The 13,780-nt window shown below is 39.8% G+C and overlaps 1 protein-coding gene across 1 annotated transcript; it reads left to right on the plus strand.

Moving 5' to 3' along the window:
* The first annotated feature begins 206 nt into the window (after positions 1–206).
* Positions 207–11,938, plus strand: smad3b (SMAD family member 3b). The gene is made up of 9 exons (XM_056765640.1): positions 207–656; positions 7,555–7,748; positions 7,834–7,962; positions 8,612–8,686; positions 8,780–8,830; positions 9,821–10,033; positions 10,112–10,249; positions 10,388–10,532; positions 11,540–11,938. The coding sequence occupies exons 1-9, from the start codon at positions 454–456 to the stop codon at positions 11,661–11,663; spliced, it is 1,272 nt and encodes a 423-aa protein (XP_056621618.1). The 5' UTR covers positions 207–453; the 3' UTR covers positions 11,664–11,938.
* The last annotated feature ends 1,842 nt before the right edge of the window (positions 11,939–13,780 follow it).

Below are 13,780 nucleotides of genomic sequence, written 5' to 3' on the forward strand. Positions count from 1 at the left end.
CAATTTTTGAGGAACACGTTATATTTCATGGTAAAAAAGTTTCTTCTCTAAAAGATAACCGCATTATGTACAAATTATAAAGCTACATATAACATAATATATAATAAAACTTTAATAATTTAATATTAAAAAGTACTCATTATTCAAACTTATTTTTAACTTTAAACACTTTTATTTCCAGTGTAAACAATGGGGAAGGAGTAGGAGAGGGGCGGGTCCAGACAGCGCAGTGTCTCGCCGGGTTTCTATCAGCTGTCTCCCGTTCATTCAACACAGGCTACCTGCGAGACCCGTTCTCATCATCCGCCAACGTGACTGTAATGGGAATAAAACAAACTTTTTGTTAAAAAATAATTCGACGCCTTTTGAAAGCACATGGTCCTCGTAGCACAACAGCATCGGATTTTTACAAACAGCGGAGAAATATTTTAGACGTGTTGTTGATTATTAAAAATGTCCATATTACCTTTCACGCCTCCTGTCGTGAAGAGACTTTTGGGTTGGAAGAAGGGCGAGCAGAACGGACAGGAGGAGAAATGGTGTGAGAAGGCAGTAAAGAGTCTGGTGAAGAAGTTGAAGAAGACGGGACAGCTGGACGAGCTGGAGAAGGCCATTACCACCCAGAGTATCAACACGAAGTGCATCACTATACTAAGGTACACAAGCCGAGCTTCAAAACATTGACAGCTTCCTAACTTGAAAGCATTTTCGGCATCAGTGGCGCATTGCAACTTCATGAATGCAACTATATTACCGAAAAACGACGTCTAGATAGGTAACGTTAGCTCGATAACGTTAGTTGATGTATTCGTATAGTGGACGGCTAGCTCTGCTAGCTGGCAAAGACATCGGATAGTTATAAATTAACACTCAATTCTCACATTTGGTGAAGTTGTTATTACAGTGTAGTTCTTTTGTCAGACAATGATATCGTTTTAACACTCGGTAAGCCATTTTAAATTAATAAAACGAGGAATATGTCAGTCAACGTTACAACGTTAGCTTGCTCAAGTTACAGATTTTACTAAGAGCTGCTATTTTCCTGGGTCGCCGTGTTTAAAACAGTTTAAATAGAAAAGAAAACACAATCTTTACAATTTTCAGCATTTATATTAGCTCAGCAGCCAATATCGCCGACTGTAAGTTAGTCATACATAGTCGCAACTTCTAGTCTAGTTTTCAAAATGTTGATAATTGAACATATTTGACAGTTTTGACAGAAATTTACATTTAGGCATTTGGCAGACGCTTTTATCCAAAGCGACTTACATTGCTTTATCCTATAGATTTTACATAGGCATTTGCAATCCTGGGATTGAACCCACACCGTGTTGACGCAATGCTCTTACCACTGAGCTACAGGAGAGCATATTTTGACATACGGTTAAATATTTGAGATTGTACAATTAATAATATCACTATGTGCCATCAACTTGTTATATCACAGTTCACATCATGCTAACATCTTTAAAGGAAGCTGTATTTTTAGTATAGATAATGTCAATCAGCCAGTGATGTTAAACTGTTCATTTTAAGGCTTTGAAGCTTGTCAGTTCTGTTGATTTGATTAAGACAGTTTTGTATCTTTTATCATCTGGTGTTAAGATTGTCAGTAAATCATTGCCTCAGGTCCCTAGCTGGTGGTCATGATGAGTAAAGCTTGTTATGTCATAACCCCAGTAGTAGTTGCATGTCCAGTTGTTGGGATCTGCCCAGGACAGGACATTTGGTTTAGGGATTTGGAGGATTAGTGACCCTGAATGAAACACAAAGCTAGTAATAAGGGCAAACACTTTTAAATGGAATATCAGATACCACATACTTCTTGTGGATAGCAGATTAATAATTTAGATCCAAAGATTGTATTGAGACTGCAAAATAAAAATATGTTCATCATCTCATTATCATCCTGGTGACTCGGAATATGATTTTATGTAGTTTTGTTTTGTAGTTTTTTCTTTTGTCGGTTTATAGATTTGCTTTTTCTAAAATCTGTCATGGTGGGAGCAATTAACATCGACATTTATACACTTCACCTTTAAAGGCCTGTTCACACCAAGAACGAAAACTCGTAGAATAAACTTTAGAAATCATTTTAAATTTTAGGGACGTGCAGGTCCTGGCAGAACCATAACAATAGCAGCAGTGAGACAGAGGGAAATTGTCTTTGATATTACTTTCAGAGTCCATTTACATTTACAGGACTCTGTCAAGTACAAGTTTGGGATAAACAATGTTACTGACTGTGAACACTAATATACACAACTTCCTGACTTGAGTGAAAGTATTGATCCTAATGGTCAAATATTATTCCACACAAGTAAAAGTTGTAAAATCAGATTCTCACTTAAAGGGGTGCTGCAACGATGTGTCATGCATTCTGACCTCTTTACAATGTTAAACCTGCTGTCTTCTCATGCTTAACATGGTCAACTTGTCAAAAAACGAGTTGGATGTATTACGAAGTATTTCTGTGCTCAACACACTCCCCCAGCGATCGTACAGGTTTCGGAAAGTTTTTTTTGAGCATATAAAACTGTTTTGTAACAATTTTTCTTAGTCCCTTATTGGACAGTTCTCCCGGGGAAAAAACGCGACACGGCAGCGTGAGAGCAAGAGAAGGAGCATGCGTAGACGTCACTTTTGCAGGAGAGAGAGAGCATATGTTCGTGAAGTTCAGGTGTTTGTTTGTTCACTGCATTTGGGAAATGAATGTTATATAAACAGTGGATATAACGCTGGATTTGGAGATCGTTTGAAACTGATATATGGAGCCGTCCCAGCGCTTAAAGATGCCAGACATGAACCGCATGCGGTTAGTGAAACTGATGTCTGTGTTTTGTCGACAATGTGCTTTAGTTCAGCCTACCCCTCCCCCCCACACGCGCCATTTGATTTCGGAAATAATCATACAGCTGTATCTATCTTTTATAAATGTGATCAAACTAAATACTCTTCGAAGATACGATGTATGCAATACTACTCTATAGAGAATTTGAAGCTGACGTCATGCCCTGCGTTTGATGTTGCAGTTCCGCCGGCTACGGAATTTAATTAACATGACTAGTAATGTCAAAAGTATTTCCACAAAGAATAGGCCCTCTTGAATTTCTGTACAGGTTTGTTTGTTTGAGTGTGCGATTACTCAGAGGCAGAGGAGACTGTTTAGACTAAAAACTGGGAGCAAATCACACGGAGAAATCTCAGTCGGAATCCCCTGGTGACTCACATAGTGTTAATGAATAGAGGTGAAATCATCAAGTGGTATTTGAGGCTGGGGTTACATACTTGAGCATGTAAGTGCAAACCTCTCCACCTGTGTAACTGCTAGGGGAGAACTTTATGAAAAGTTTAGATTTTGGCTGGTAAATCAGATTTTTTTCCTATACAGTATATATAGATCACATATTATGGCAAATCAGATGGAATAGTTAAATCATTTCACTCCATGTTTATTACTGCATGGTAACTGCTGGTGTCACGAAAGCCCGTGTTCTTGATCTCCAATGCATCTACATTTACAGTAGATCACTCAGTACTGGTATACAGTTTCATGGCATCTCACATCACTGGTATGTTCCATGCCAATTTCTACCTCTGAAATCCGACGTGTGGATTATCTTCTCAGACATCAAGCTCAGTTTTTGCGAGACTAAACTTCACCACACATTTCACCTCTCCATTGTCGTCACAAAATTGTTATGTTTTCTAAGAAATACAGCAGTTTTGGACAACATCGCTCAGCTTGCTCCTGCCCCTCAAATGGTCAAGGACTCTACTGATCTCACAAGCCTAATACATTCGCCCTTGAGATTTACATAACTAAAAACCTGTTCTCTTGCCAACCTGCATTTACATCATATTCTAATATTACACCATATTCTAATATTACAGCCTTGATCTTTAGTATCTTCTGTCTTTAGTCTCTATGATCTTGTATATGTGATAGTGTGCTGTGCTGCTGAATCTGATCACCCATATTGACGTTAAATTCTTTCTTTAAACACGTCCAACCTGCTCCCTTTTAACAGGAAGTAGATATGTGCTTGCTTCTCTGCTGCATCTATCGCTTTACCACCCTAACAAGTAAACCTCAACGACTGTGTCAACTCTGTCTGTCACGTCACGTGTTCTTAAAACATCACATGTCTGTAGCAAACAAGCAAAAGCTATTCAAGTCAGACAACTTGATGTGTAAATTGAAATGGGTGTGGATCTTACTTGGGCAAGACAGACTTTAAACACCGCTTATAGTGCATGTATTCATCCGAGTATGTGATATTCAGAATTTAAGATTGAGGAAGGTGTGGGTTGTTGTTTGGGTTGTGGTTAATTGTAAGAGGTTGGCGTTAAGAGTTCAGGTGTGAGACACACGCATTGGCTTGGCATACAGTCAGTGATGTCCCGGTTTGCTCTTTGGCCTTCTGGATGAAATGCTCTGTGCATTACTGGCCAGCAGGGGTTAAAGGGTTTAGAGGAAGACTCATGTATGCAACCAAACAAGAGCAGGAAACCGTCACCTGCTCACAAGCTGCTCTGGGTTTTTGAGGTCATGCAACTTCCTGCTCCGCTCTCACTTGCCTTTTTAAACATACAGCATACTTATTGTTGTTTGACATATCGCTTATTGCTCCTAAACTCTTTGTAAGTCGCTTTGGATAAAAGCGTCTGCTAAATGTCTAATGGTAAATGTAAATGTATTGTGAAAGGGTCCAATGTAAATGAGACCACACCCCTGCTGAGAACTGAACATGTGTTTTAATATTTGTTGTCTCAAGTTGCCTCATTGAGTGTGTCAGGTGTAAAATGAATATGATATTACAAATGATATGAGAATAATGGACGGTACCCCAGAATATATAAGCAACAAGTAAATATTTAATAAGTGGAGGCTAAAATTACTAGGATCAATGACAATTTTTCCGTTATTTTTTCAGTTTGTTGAAATTGAATTGTACAAGATATGTGGCAACATTGCTTATACAGGAAGTTATGAGGTTACTGGCACGCGGGCTGCACACTGTTTCAACTCTCTATAGTTCCTTTTGAAATACCAATTTTACTGAACACGTTGACCTCTGGTTTTAATTTCTCAGTAGTTTTTTTACTCCGTTATTCAATTTAAATGACAGCCTGTGTGTGTGGCAGTGGAGGATAGACAGATGCTATTGGCATTGACTGTCACTGAAGGGTGAACGGGTTCTGCTGTGTGTGACCGTCAGGTCAGTCTGAGGTCGGTTTGACTCGAACAGAAGGGAAAGTAGTCATATGTCTGTCTTGAGCTGAGCTGTGGCAGCGGCTGTGGGAGATTCAGGACTTTGCTTTGTCTGTTTGGACTGACTCAGACAATAGATCGCACTGGTTTTCTTTGTCAGGTTGCAAACTCGCAGAGGGGCTGGTCAGTAGCTCTTTGTGTGTTGTCAGTGCGTATGCCTAATGCTGACTTATTCCTTTGGTATATATACAATAAATGAGATAATTAAATAATAATTCATTTCATATATCTCACATATAAATCTCACAAATAATTAGTGGTGGGCATAGATAATTTTTTTTAATCTAGATTAATTCCAAGATTAATCTAGATTAAAATGGCTCATTTGAATTCTGCCGAAGGCATTCAGAATATGTGTGCTACCCAAATAATGACTAAAAGTAAGTCTTTGAGAACGGGTTCCTCAAGCCAGGTGGCGCATTAGACCAGGGGCTCATCTCCTGTTTCCAAAATGCATCACAAACTGCTTGAGAAAGCTGTTCTACTATGATAATTGGTGATGAAAATTAAATTATGTTCAATAAGATGAACTTGTGTTTACTTCCGCATTAGCTAAGGGATGATTTGCGTTTAGGTGGTACTTGAGACTGGAAGAGCTCCTACAGTACATTTACATTTAGTCATTTAGCAGACGCTTTTATCCAAAGCGACTTACAAAGAGTGAGGGAGCAACAAGCGATATGTCATACAGGAGCCATAATACATTAGATCTCAATACAAAGTTACTGGTTTCAACTAAAGCTAGACCACTACCTGTTGAGAGAAAGTGTTTTTTTTAAACCAATTCCGCATTGCACAAGGTGCAAACAACCTTAGTCTTGTCGATGTTTCTATTGGGAAGCTTCTTAAAAATTAATATTCCCTGAAGCAAACCCGGCGGCTTCATAGCTGCATCCATGTTAGCACGTCACGTTTGATGCGGTAATTTCACAGTAACGTTATGTTGTGTTCAGACCAAACGCGAATGGCGTGTCAAGCGCGAGTGATTTATATGTTAATGCAAAGAGCCAATAGACCTACTTGCTGCGCGAATCGCGCGAATGAAGCCCTGGTTATGAGATGATGAGGCGGCTTCTGCTTCCGCGAATGACGCGAATCACGCGAGTTGAAAAATCTCGTTCTCGCCCCGTACAGTGCAGTTAGACTGGTATACATCCGCGCTAAAATATCAAGGTGGAAGTCATCATAGCTTGCGTAGTATAGACCCAGCTCCCAACCCAACTTTGAGAATAGATTAACGGCGACATTTTTTTTATCGCGCGATAAGAGTCTCACTGCCGTTAACGGCCCACCACTACAAATAATGCAACATGGGCACAAATCTCTTAAAAATATATATGCCGATTTACGTAGTAATGAATTTTTGCGGTCTTCCCTATGGGAAAAATGCAAAGGCTTTCGGGCGAGGGAACCAGCGCAACGCTTACCTCTGGGTTAGCCTACAAAAATATGTCATCTCTGATGTACTGGATTGGGTTAAAGTTACATTTACGAACATATTATCATTTCTCCCCTTATATTTCGTCTGTCTGGTGAATAAATCAGATATAGTTTAGGGTGCAGACCTGGCATTCACACAATTGGTGCATAGCTGAATGAATAGGTAAACATGGAAAAGTTCATATTCTGGTCTCAGTCTGCTGTGCTACGCTGTCTTTCCTCCACTCCTGCCAGATACTTCATCTATTCTAAACTCACATGCTCTCTCTCCTTTTTTTTGTCAGTCCTTTGTGCCTGAGCTTTTTAAAGAATTAAGATAACCATGATCTGGGGTGAAAATGCATTAATGCGATAAAATGCATTAGCAATGCAATTCATTGTATCCACGCCACAATAGGATGAGAATGATTCATGCTTTCACCGCTGGTTTCTCTGACCTCAGCCAACCGCAGGCTCTTCTACTCCCAGTATGTGAGAATAAGACCAGATTCATTTTCTACTAAATTAGGTTCTTGGACTTTTTGAATTTCCTGGGTTCTGTATAAAACAAAGAATTGAGCAATTCTTATTAAATCTGAAGAAGCCTTTTTGTTAGCATTTACATTTATCTCAGCTTGTCTGAATGGCTGTCAGTGGAAAAAAAGATTAGTTACGACATCTAATAGGGGCTGACTTGGCCAAGCAAACTTGCCAAACGTTTACCATTGGGATTGACCCAGCACAGGCCTTTTATAGATCTTATCAGGGCGAGATTTATTATGCTTTCCAATTCCAAGTATTAGAAACAACTAGTATGGGGTCAGTTGTTTTATCTCCTCCTGAACTCTATTATTGTGCAGGTCTCTGGATGGCCGTCTGCAGGTATCTCATAGAAAAGGCCTCCCTCATGTGATCTACTGCCGACTGTGGCGCTGGCCTGACTTGCAGTCCCATCATGAGCTGCGTGCCATAGACCTGTGTGAGTTTGCCTTCCACATGAAGAAGGACGAAGTGTGTGTAAACCCTTACCACTACCAGCGTGTGGAGACACCAGGTGAGACCAGCAGGACTAATCTGAAGTACTTTCACAACCAAATTTGAGTACGGATACAAGTGATTTAATAGGGAATTGTGTTTAGTTCTGCCTCCAGTCCTGGTTCCTCGACACACTGACATCCCCACAGAATTCCCTCCGCTGGATGATTACTCCATTCCTGAGAACACCATATTCCCTGCTGACATTGAGCCTCCGAGCAACTATATACCGGGTACAAACATGTTTTCTGTTTTCTCTCTGAAAATCACACATTAACTTTCACCCAGACATGCCCTCAGGACTACACAATAGTGTAGACATTACTCACTCTAACACACACATGCTGGATCACAGGCACACAGCTGCTGGGCTTAGTGGTGTCTCAGTTTGTATAAGCTGTTTTGTCAAGAATGTTCAGTCTGGCCTTTCAATAAAGTTGGCAAAAAACATTAGACTAAGACGAGGACAGATTCAATTCTTCACTGGTAACATCAGAGCGGTTTAACATGATTTATGCAAAAAATACAAATTGCTTTTCTGGGTAGACTTGCTCATCAACGGAAACATTTAAAAAGTTAGAAAGTTATGCGTGCTTCCTTCGAGAGTCTGTGTTGGTGTAAAATTTTTAATATTTTTAGTAAATGTACAATTAACTATAAAAAATATTGAAGTATTGATGACTAATGTTGATTTTTGTCTAACGATCACAGAATAAAAATGTCCTTCAGCCTAAAACTAAGTGCCACTTACTAGCAGTTTTTTTGCTGTGAAAATGTCAATCGACTTTTGTAATGGGATGCCCTCTTCTATTTGCCTCATAAAAACCTTGTATTTACGTTTCAAGCCTTTTCTTGCTAGTAAATTTCTGATTTGTGTTTCAGAGACACCTCCACCAGGGTATCTGAGCGAGGATGGGGAAACCAGTGACCATCAAATGAACCACAGTATGGACACAGGTGACAGCTGAACTTTCCTCTTATTTAAAAGACTGATGTCAGACATCAAAACTGATGTCAGACATATCACATGTTCATATTTTTATTTCTCAGGTTCCCCGAGCCTTTCACCCAATCCAGTCTCACCCACAAACAACAACTTAGGTAAGATCACACATGCATCATCTCCATCAGATGGTTTTTTAAATGAACCTATAAGACTCTGTGTGATTACTTTAAGTACATCACAATGGGGGCTCTCCACCCTGCTGTGAGGCCTGGCTGGATTATCTCTGGCATTTTATCTCCATAACACGGACTTGCCTGTCTGACCCTGTTTTTTGTGATTAGTGTGAGTTAAAGTCAGCCTCACTGAACTAATGATAAAACACTAGTGCGAGTCGCTGCCAGTAAAGCAGATGTGTAATGCCACCAGTATCCTTATTGCAGTTACTCAGGGCATCGGATGGGAATGCATAGTTGCGTAATTGTAGACAGTTCAATTTTTAACAATTAATACAATTTTTAGTTTGGATGTATAACCATACAACTATTGGATTTATGTACATGCTACAAATTTGTGCCTCAATGACTTCCTTTGAATGGGCATAAGACCGCTGAGATTTTTTTCAAAATGTCCTCCTTTTTGTGGAAAAAAGTAAGTCCTACAGGTTTTGAATGACCCGAGGATGAATAAATAATGCAAGAATTTGTAATTTGGGGTGAACTATCACTTTAAGATGTGAAACTTGGTGTGTTTATAATAGTTAGTCTTTGTGAGTGTGTCAGGGGAAACCTCATATAAAAGAGCCTTTGTTTTTTGTCCTCTCTGTGTTCCCAGCCAGCTCAGGCTAATGTAATAATAATAATATCCTGTCGCTGGGTTTTTCTAACTCTGCAGAGAGACTCCAGGGAGCATGCAGAAGAAATAACAAATAACACAGACAGCCTGCTGATTTCAAAGGGCAAGAGAGGGCTACATTCTGTCAGAATGTGATCACTACTCACAGACTTTACACCAAAGTCTGAAGTCCAATCTGCTTTTCCTGTTCTGCATTCATTAGTGTTTATTTACTTGTCCCTTTATCTTTGTTCTGTACTTGTTTTTCTTGTCTCTTTGCTTCCTCTCTCTGTGCTCTTGTGCATATGTGTCAGACCTGGAACCAGTAACATACTGTGAATCTGCGTTCTGGTGTTCCATCTCCTACTACGAGCTGAACCAGCGTGTGGGTGAGACCTTTCACGCCTCTCAACCGTCTCTGACAGTAGACGGCTTTACGGACCCCTCTAACGCTGAGCGATTCTGCCTGGGCCTGTTGTCCAACGTGAACCGCAACGCAGCTGTGGAGCTCACGCGCAGACACATCGGTACATTTATAGAAAACTACTGACTGTAGAAATAAAACATGTTCTGTGTTCCTAAACCTCGACCCCCACATTCCCCAGGCCGAGGCGTGCGCTTGTATTACATCGGAGGCGAAGTGTTTGCAGAGTGTCTGAGCGACAGCGCTATTTTCGTCCAGAGTCCAAACTGTAACCAGCGTTACGGCTGGCACCCCGCCACAGTGTGTAAGATTCCTCCCGGTGAGTCAGTTCATCAAGTTTTGATTGGCTGCATGTGTATATACGTCCTGTGAGTCACTCATGCATGTTCTAGACTTCCTTATTATGTTCTATAGAACCACTCATGCATATATGTGTGGGCCTCTCATTTTCTCTCAGGCTGTAATCTGAAGATTTTCAATAATCAGGAGTTTGCCGCTCTGTTGGCTCAATCAGTGAATCAGGGGTTTGAAGCGGTGTACCAGCTCACCCGCATGTGCACCATCCGCATGAGTTTCGTCAAAGGTTGGGGGGCGGAGTACAGGTGAGCCAAGACACGTCTTGAAGCATATATACTGTACATATAAAGACGGCCAGACTCTCCTTTTCCACTCTGTATTCAAAATTATATTTGTACTTATCCATACAAACAGTATTGAACGCTAATATGTCCCCTCCCCTTAGAATTTCTATATATACTTTGTTTGTATCATAAGGGATCTCATCATATGAGCTACATGGGATTCAATGCACTAAATTACTTAAGTGCTGTATACTTAGTTTGCTTTGTCCTGTTATCAAGTTGTGATTTTAACCTGAAATTATATGTTTATAAATTCCTGTCTGCAGTTTCTCTTTATTTTCCCTGAGTCAGACAAAAGCATATCTCACATAGTGCTGTAAATGTCAGGCCTTCTCACAGTTTAAACAGGAGAGGGTTATGAATTTAGTACATTCTGGTGGTAGATAAGAGGATAAAACGCACTGTGCCTAAGCAGTTCCGTGCGTGGCACCGGGTACTGTTAATGGTACTTTAGTTTAAAAGAGCTAAGGTTTACAACAAACAATTAAAAATATTAAGATCTTATTTTGAGTCTGCTCGAAACATAGCAGGAGGAATGTGGTAGATAGGTGGGAATTCTTGGCCAGGAAATGTGCCAAAATAAGTAGGTGTACAGATATTTGAAGAAAGAGACTGTTGCAGTACAGGCATACCGGTTTGCATAAAAGTGTGAAAAACCCTTTAAAACAATTTATTTATAAGATAAGATTTGTTGCTCCTACAGGACTCTATCACCGCATAGAGATTCTGTTTTAATGCCCCTCGGATGTCTTCATATCTGAATCACTTAAAAAAAAAGAGGTTCTATGTACAGCTCAGGAACAAAATAATCAGGCAAAAAACTGTATTTAATCACTTTTCTGTGACAGCCCCAAACAAAAATCAATTGCATACTCTTGATTATATAAAAGAGCTATTCCTGGCCCGCCTACAATATGCTGAAAATGCGCAGGCAAGCGCATTACTGACCCAGATTCTCCTTCCTGCAGGCGGCAAACAGTGACCAGCACCCCCTGCTGGATAGAGCTGCATCTCAACGGCCCCCTGCAGTGGCTGGACAGGGTGCTCACTCAGATGGGCTCTCCAAACCTCCGGTGCTCCAGCGTGTCATAGGACGAACCCTCAAGTATCCAATACTCCACAAATGACACCCGGACTCAACCTCTGTGCTGCTGTACACCAAAAGCAGCACAGTAAACAAACTGAGCAAAACCAAGGACAGGATGATGAACACCTGCAGGATTTTCTAGATTGTCGCTCGTATCAGACAGATCTTAGTTTATGCACTTTTAATGACACTCATGGATCATGAATGATATTTCCACAGTATGAACAGTGATGAGGCACTCGCTTCATTGTGAATTTAAATATTACGTGTGTTTAAGAAACTGCTATGTCGTTTTTTGTTTTGATCAACAAATTATCACGCATTCAGTGAAATATCCGGCTTGATCTGAAGTTGTAAGGCTCGTATATGATTGCTAATAATCATAGTCATCCTCATGGGGGCCTAGTACACATTTCGTGACGTACGACCAGATAAGCCTTTTAAAGAGTGCTCTGTTTCCATGACCTTCAGTGAAGGGCCCTTGTTTGATCTCACGTTAGCCTGGTGGCTAGCTGTAAGCTAGCTTCTTTAAGCTGCCTTGTCTAGCTGTTTGTGTGTTGTGCTTCCTGTTGCACAGCACCGAATTGGTCAGTGCACTGTGTCTGCGACCCGTGTCGGTCTCGCTTACACATTCGACCAGGTTTGTAAACGTCTAGCGGGGACTAAGGTGTATTTTTAAAACAGGTACCTAGTTTAGGGTAGCACAGGCATGATGATAAAAAGCACTTGACGAAGAACTGAACAAGACATTAGCATTGGAATTTTGTCAGTGACAAACGTAATAGTCGATAGTGCCATTGTATTTCTTAATTCAAAGATGGTTGCTGTTTGAATTTTGCTCGGTAAGGCAAATCAGACAATTATGTATTGAGTATTTTTGCATAAACTGAATGGAAATTGTGAAGTTTATTTTTACTGTGCTCTAAATAGAGTATTGACATAAGATTGTGTGGTTGCATCAGCAGGTGTCCATCACTGTCATAGGAGACACAACACCAGGTATATAATGTAAAAATCCACAATGGACACACGTAGAACAATAACGAATACCGGTAAATCAGAGTAAACTATATTTTTGTTCTCTTCAGGATTGCTCAGCCATACTCCTCACAATGTTTACTAGAAATCTATCCATTTTTGTCTTAAAGTTGATGCTTGGCACATTAAAGGGATCTTTTAAACTCAGGACCACCAGTCCACAGAGCTCACGCAATAAAAAACATTTCATATTTCTATGTACTACAATATTTTAATATCAGTACTTTGAGCACGGTTAACACAAAATTGACACTATTGTATTTTAAAACATCTTCTTTTGTGGAAAAGCGGGGGGCAAGTACTGCTGGCAGCTCTTGGAATGCTTGTGCTGTTATACAAAGGATACTTGATATGTAATAGCTGGATTTTCTTGTTTCGAGGCAAATGGCTTATTTTTGTATTGGCCATGAACATTGTTTTCCATGGCTGGATTTCAGATTTTAAATATTGATTCATTGCATGGATTGAAGATGAATTCTTAGCAGATAAACACTTGCTGGACTCTGGAATGAGTACATTGCTCATGGAAATATCAGAGCTCTCTGCTTGCTTTTAAAAATCGGTTGTATTGTCTGGAACCTGATCAAATGCATATTTTATGGAACAATTCTTTAATGTTTTATCCCCACTGGCTGACCTTATGTTGCTGTATATCTTATGCTGACACCTCCTCTATTATTCAACAAGCTCAAAGCACAAGGTTAACTTTTGCGGTTATTTAGATATCTCCTTTTCTTGGAATATCGATATTAAAGTGTAAAGTTTTGTCACACACTCTTGATTTGATGAAATGACCCATCTTAGTTTCAGTACATTAATATTCTTTAACTGGTGCTGTTAGCCCTGAAATATCATCAGTTTTTTTCTGTATACTTGCATTTCCTTGCATCCGCTGTTATATTGGCTTTAATTAATTTAATAATAAAATGTGTTTGAAACAAGATCTTTGTTAAAGCTTTTAAACACGGACTTCATTTGTGCTATATTACCTTTTTATACATACAAAAACAATTGAATTGATCTTGAAACTCTGCAGAGCCTGTGAAGAGAGGTTGACCTAGAAGATCAAAACATGACAAGCAAT

The sequence above is a fragment of the Triplophysa dalaica genome, chromosome 14 (genome assembly GCF_015846415.1).
Source record: "Triplophysa dalaica isolate WHDGS20190420 chromosome 14, ASM1584641v1, whole genome shotgun sequence".
In the NCBI taxonomy this organism is placed as follows: Eukaryota; Metazoa; Chordata; class Actinopteri; order Cypriniformes; family Nemacheilidae; genus Triplophysa; species Triplophysa dalaica.

Coding starts and splice junctions, on each gene's coding strand:
- smad3b (XM_056765640.1), top strand. CDS start 454: ATGTCCATATTACCTTTCACGCCTCCTGTCGTGAAGAGACTTTTGGGT. Junction 657..7,554: donor AAGTGCATCACTATACTAAG/GTACACAAGCCG, acceptor ATTATTGTGCAG/GTCTCTGGATGGCCGTCTGC. Junction 8,831..9,820: donor ACCCACAAACAACAACTTAG/GTAAGATCACAC, acceptor CATATGTGTCAG/ACCTGGAACCAGTAACATAC.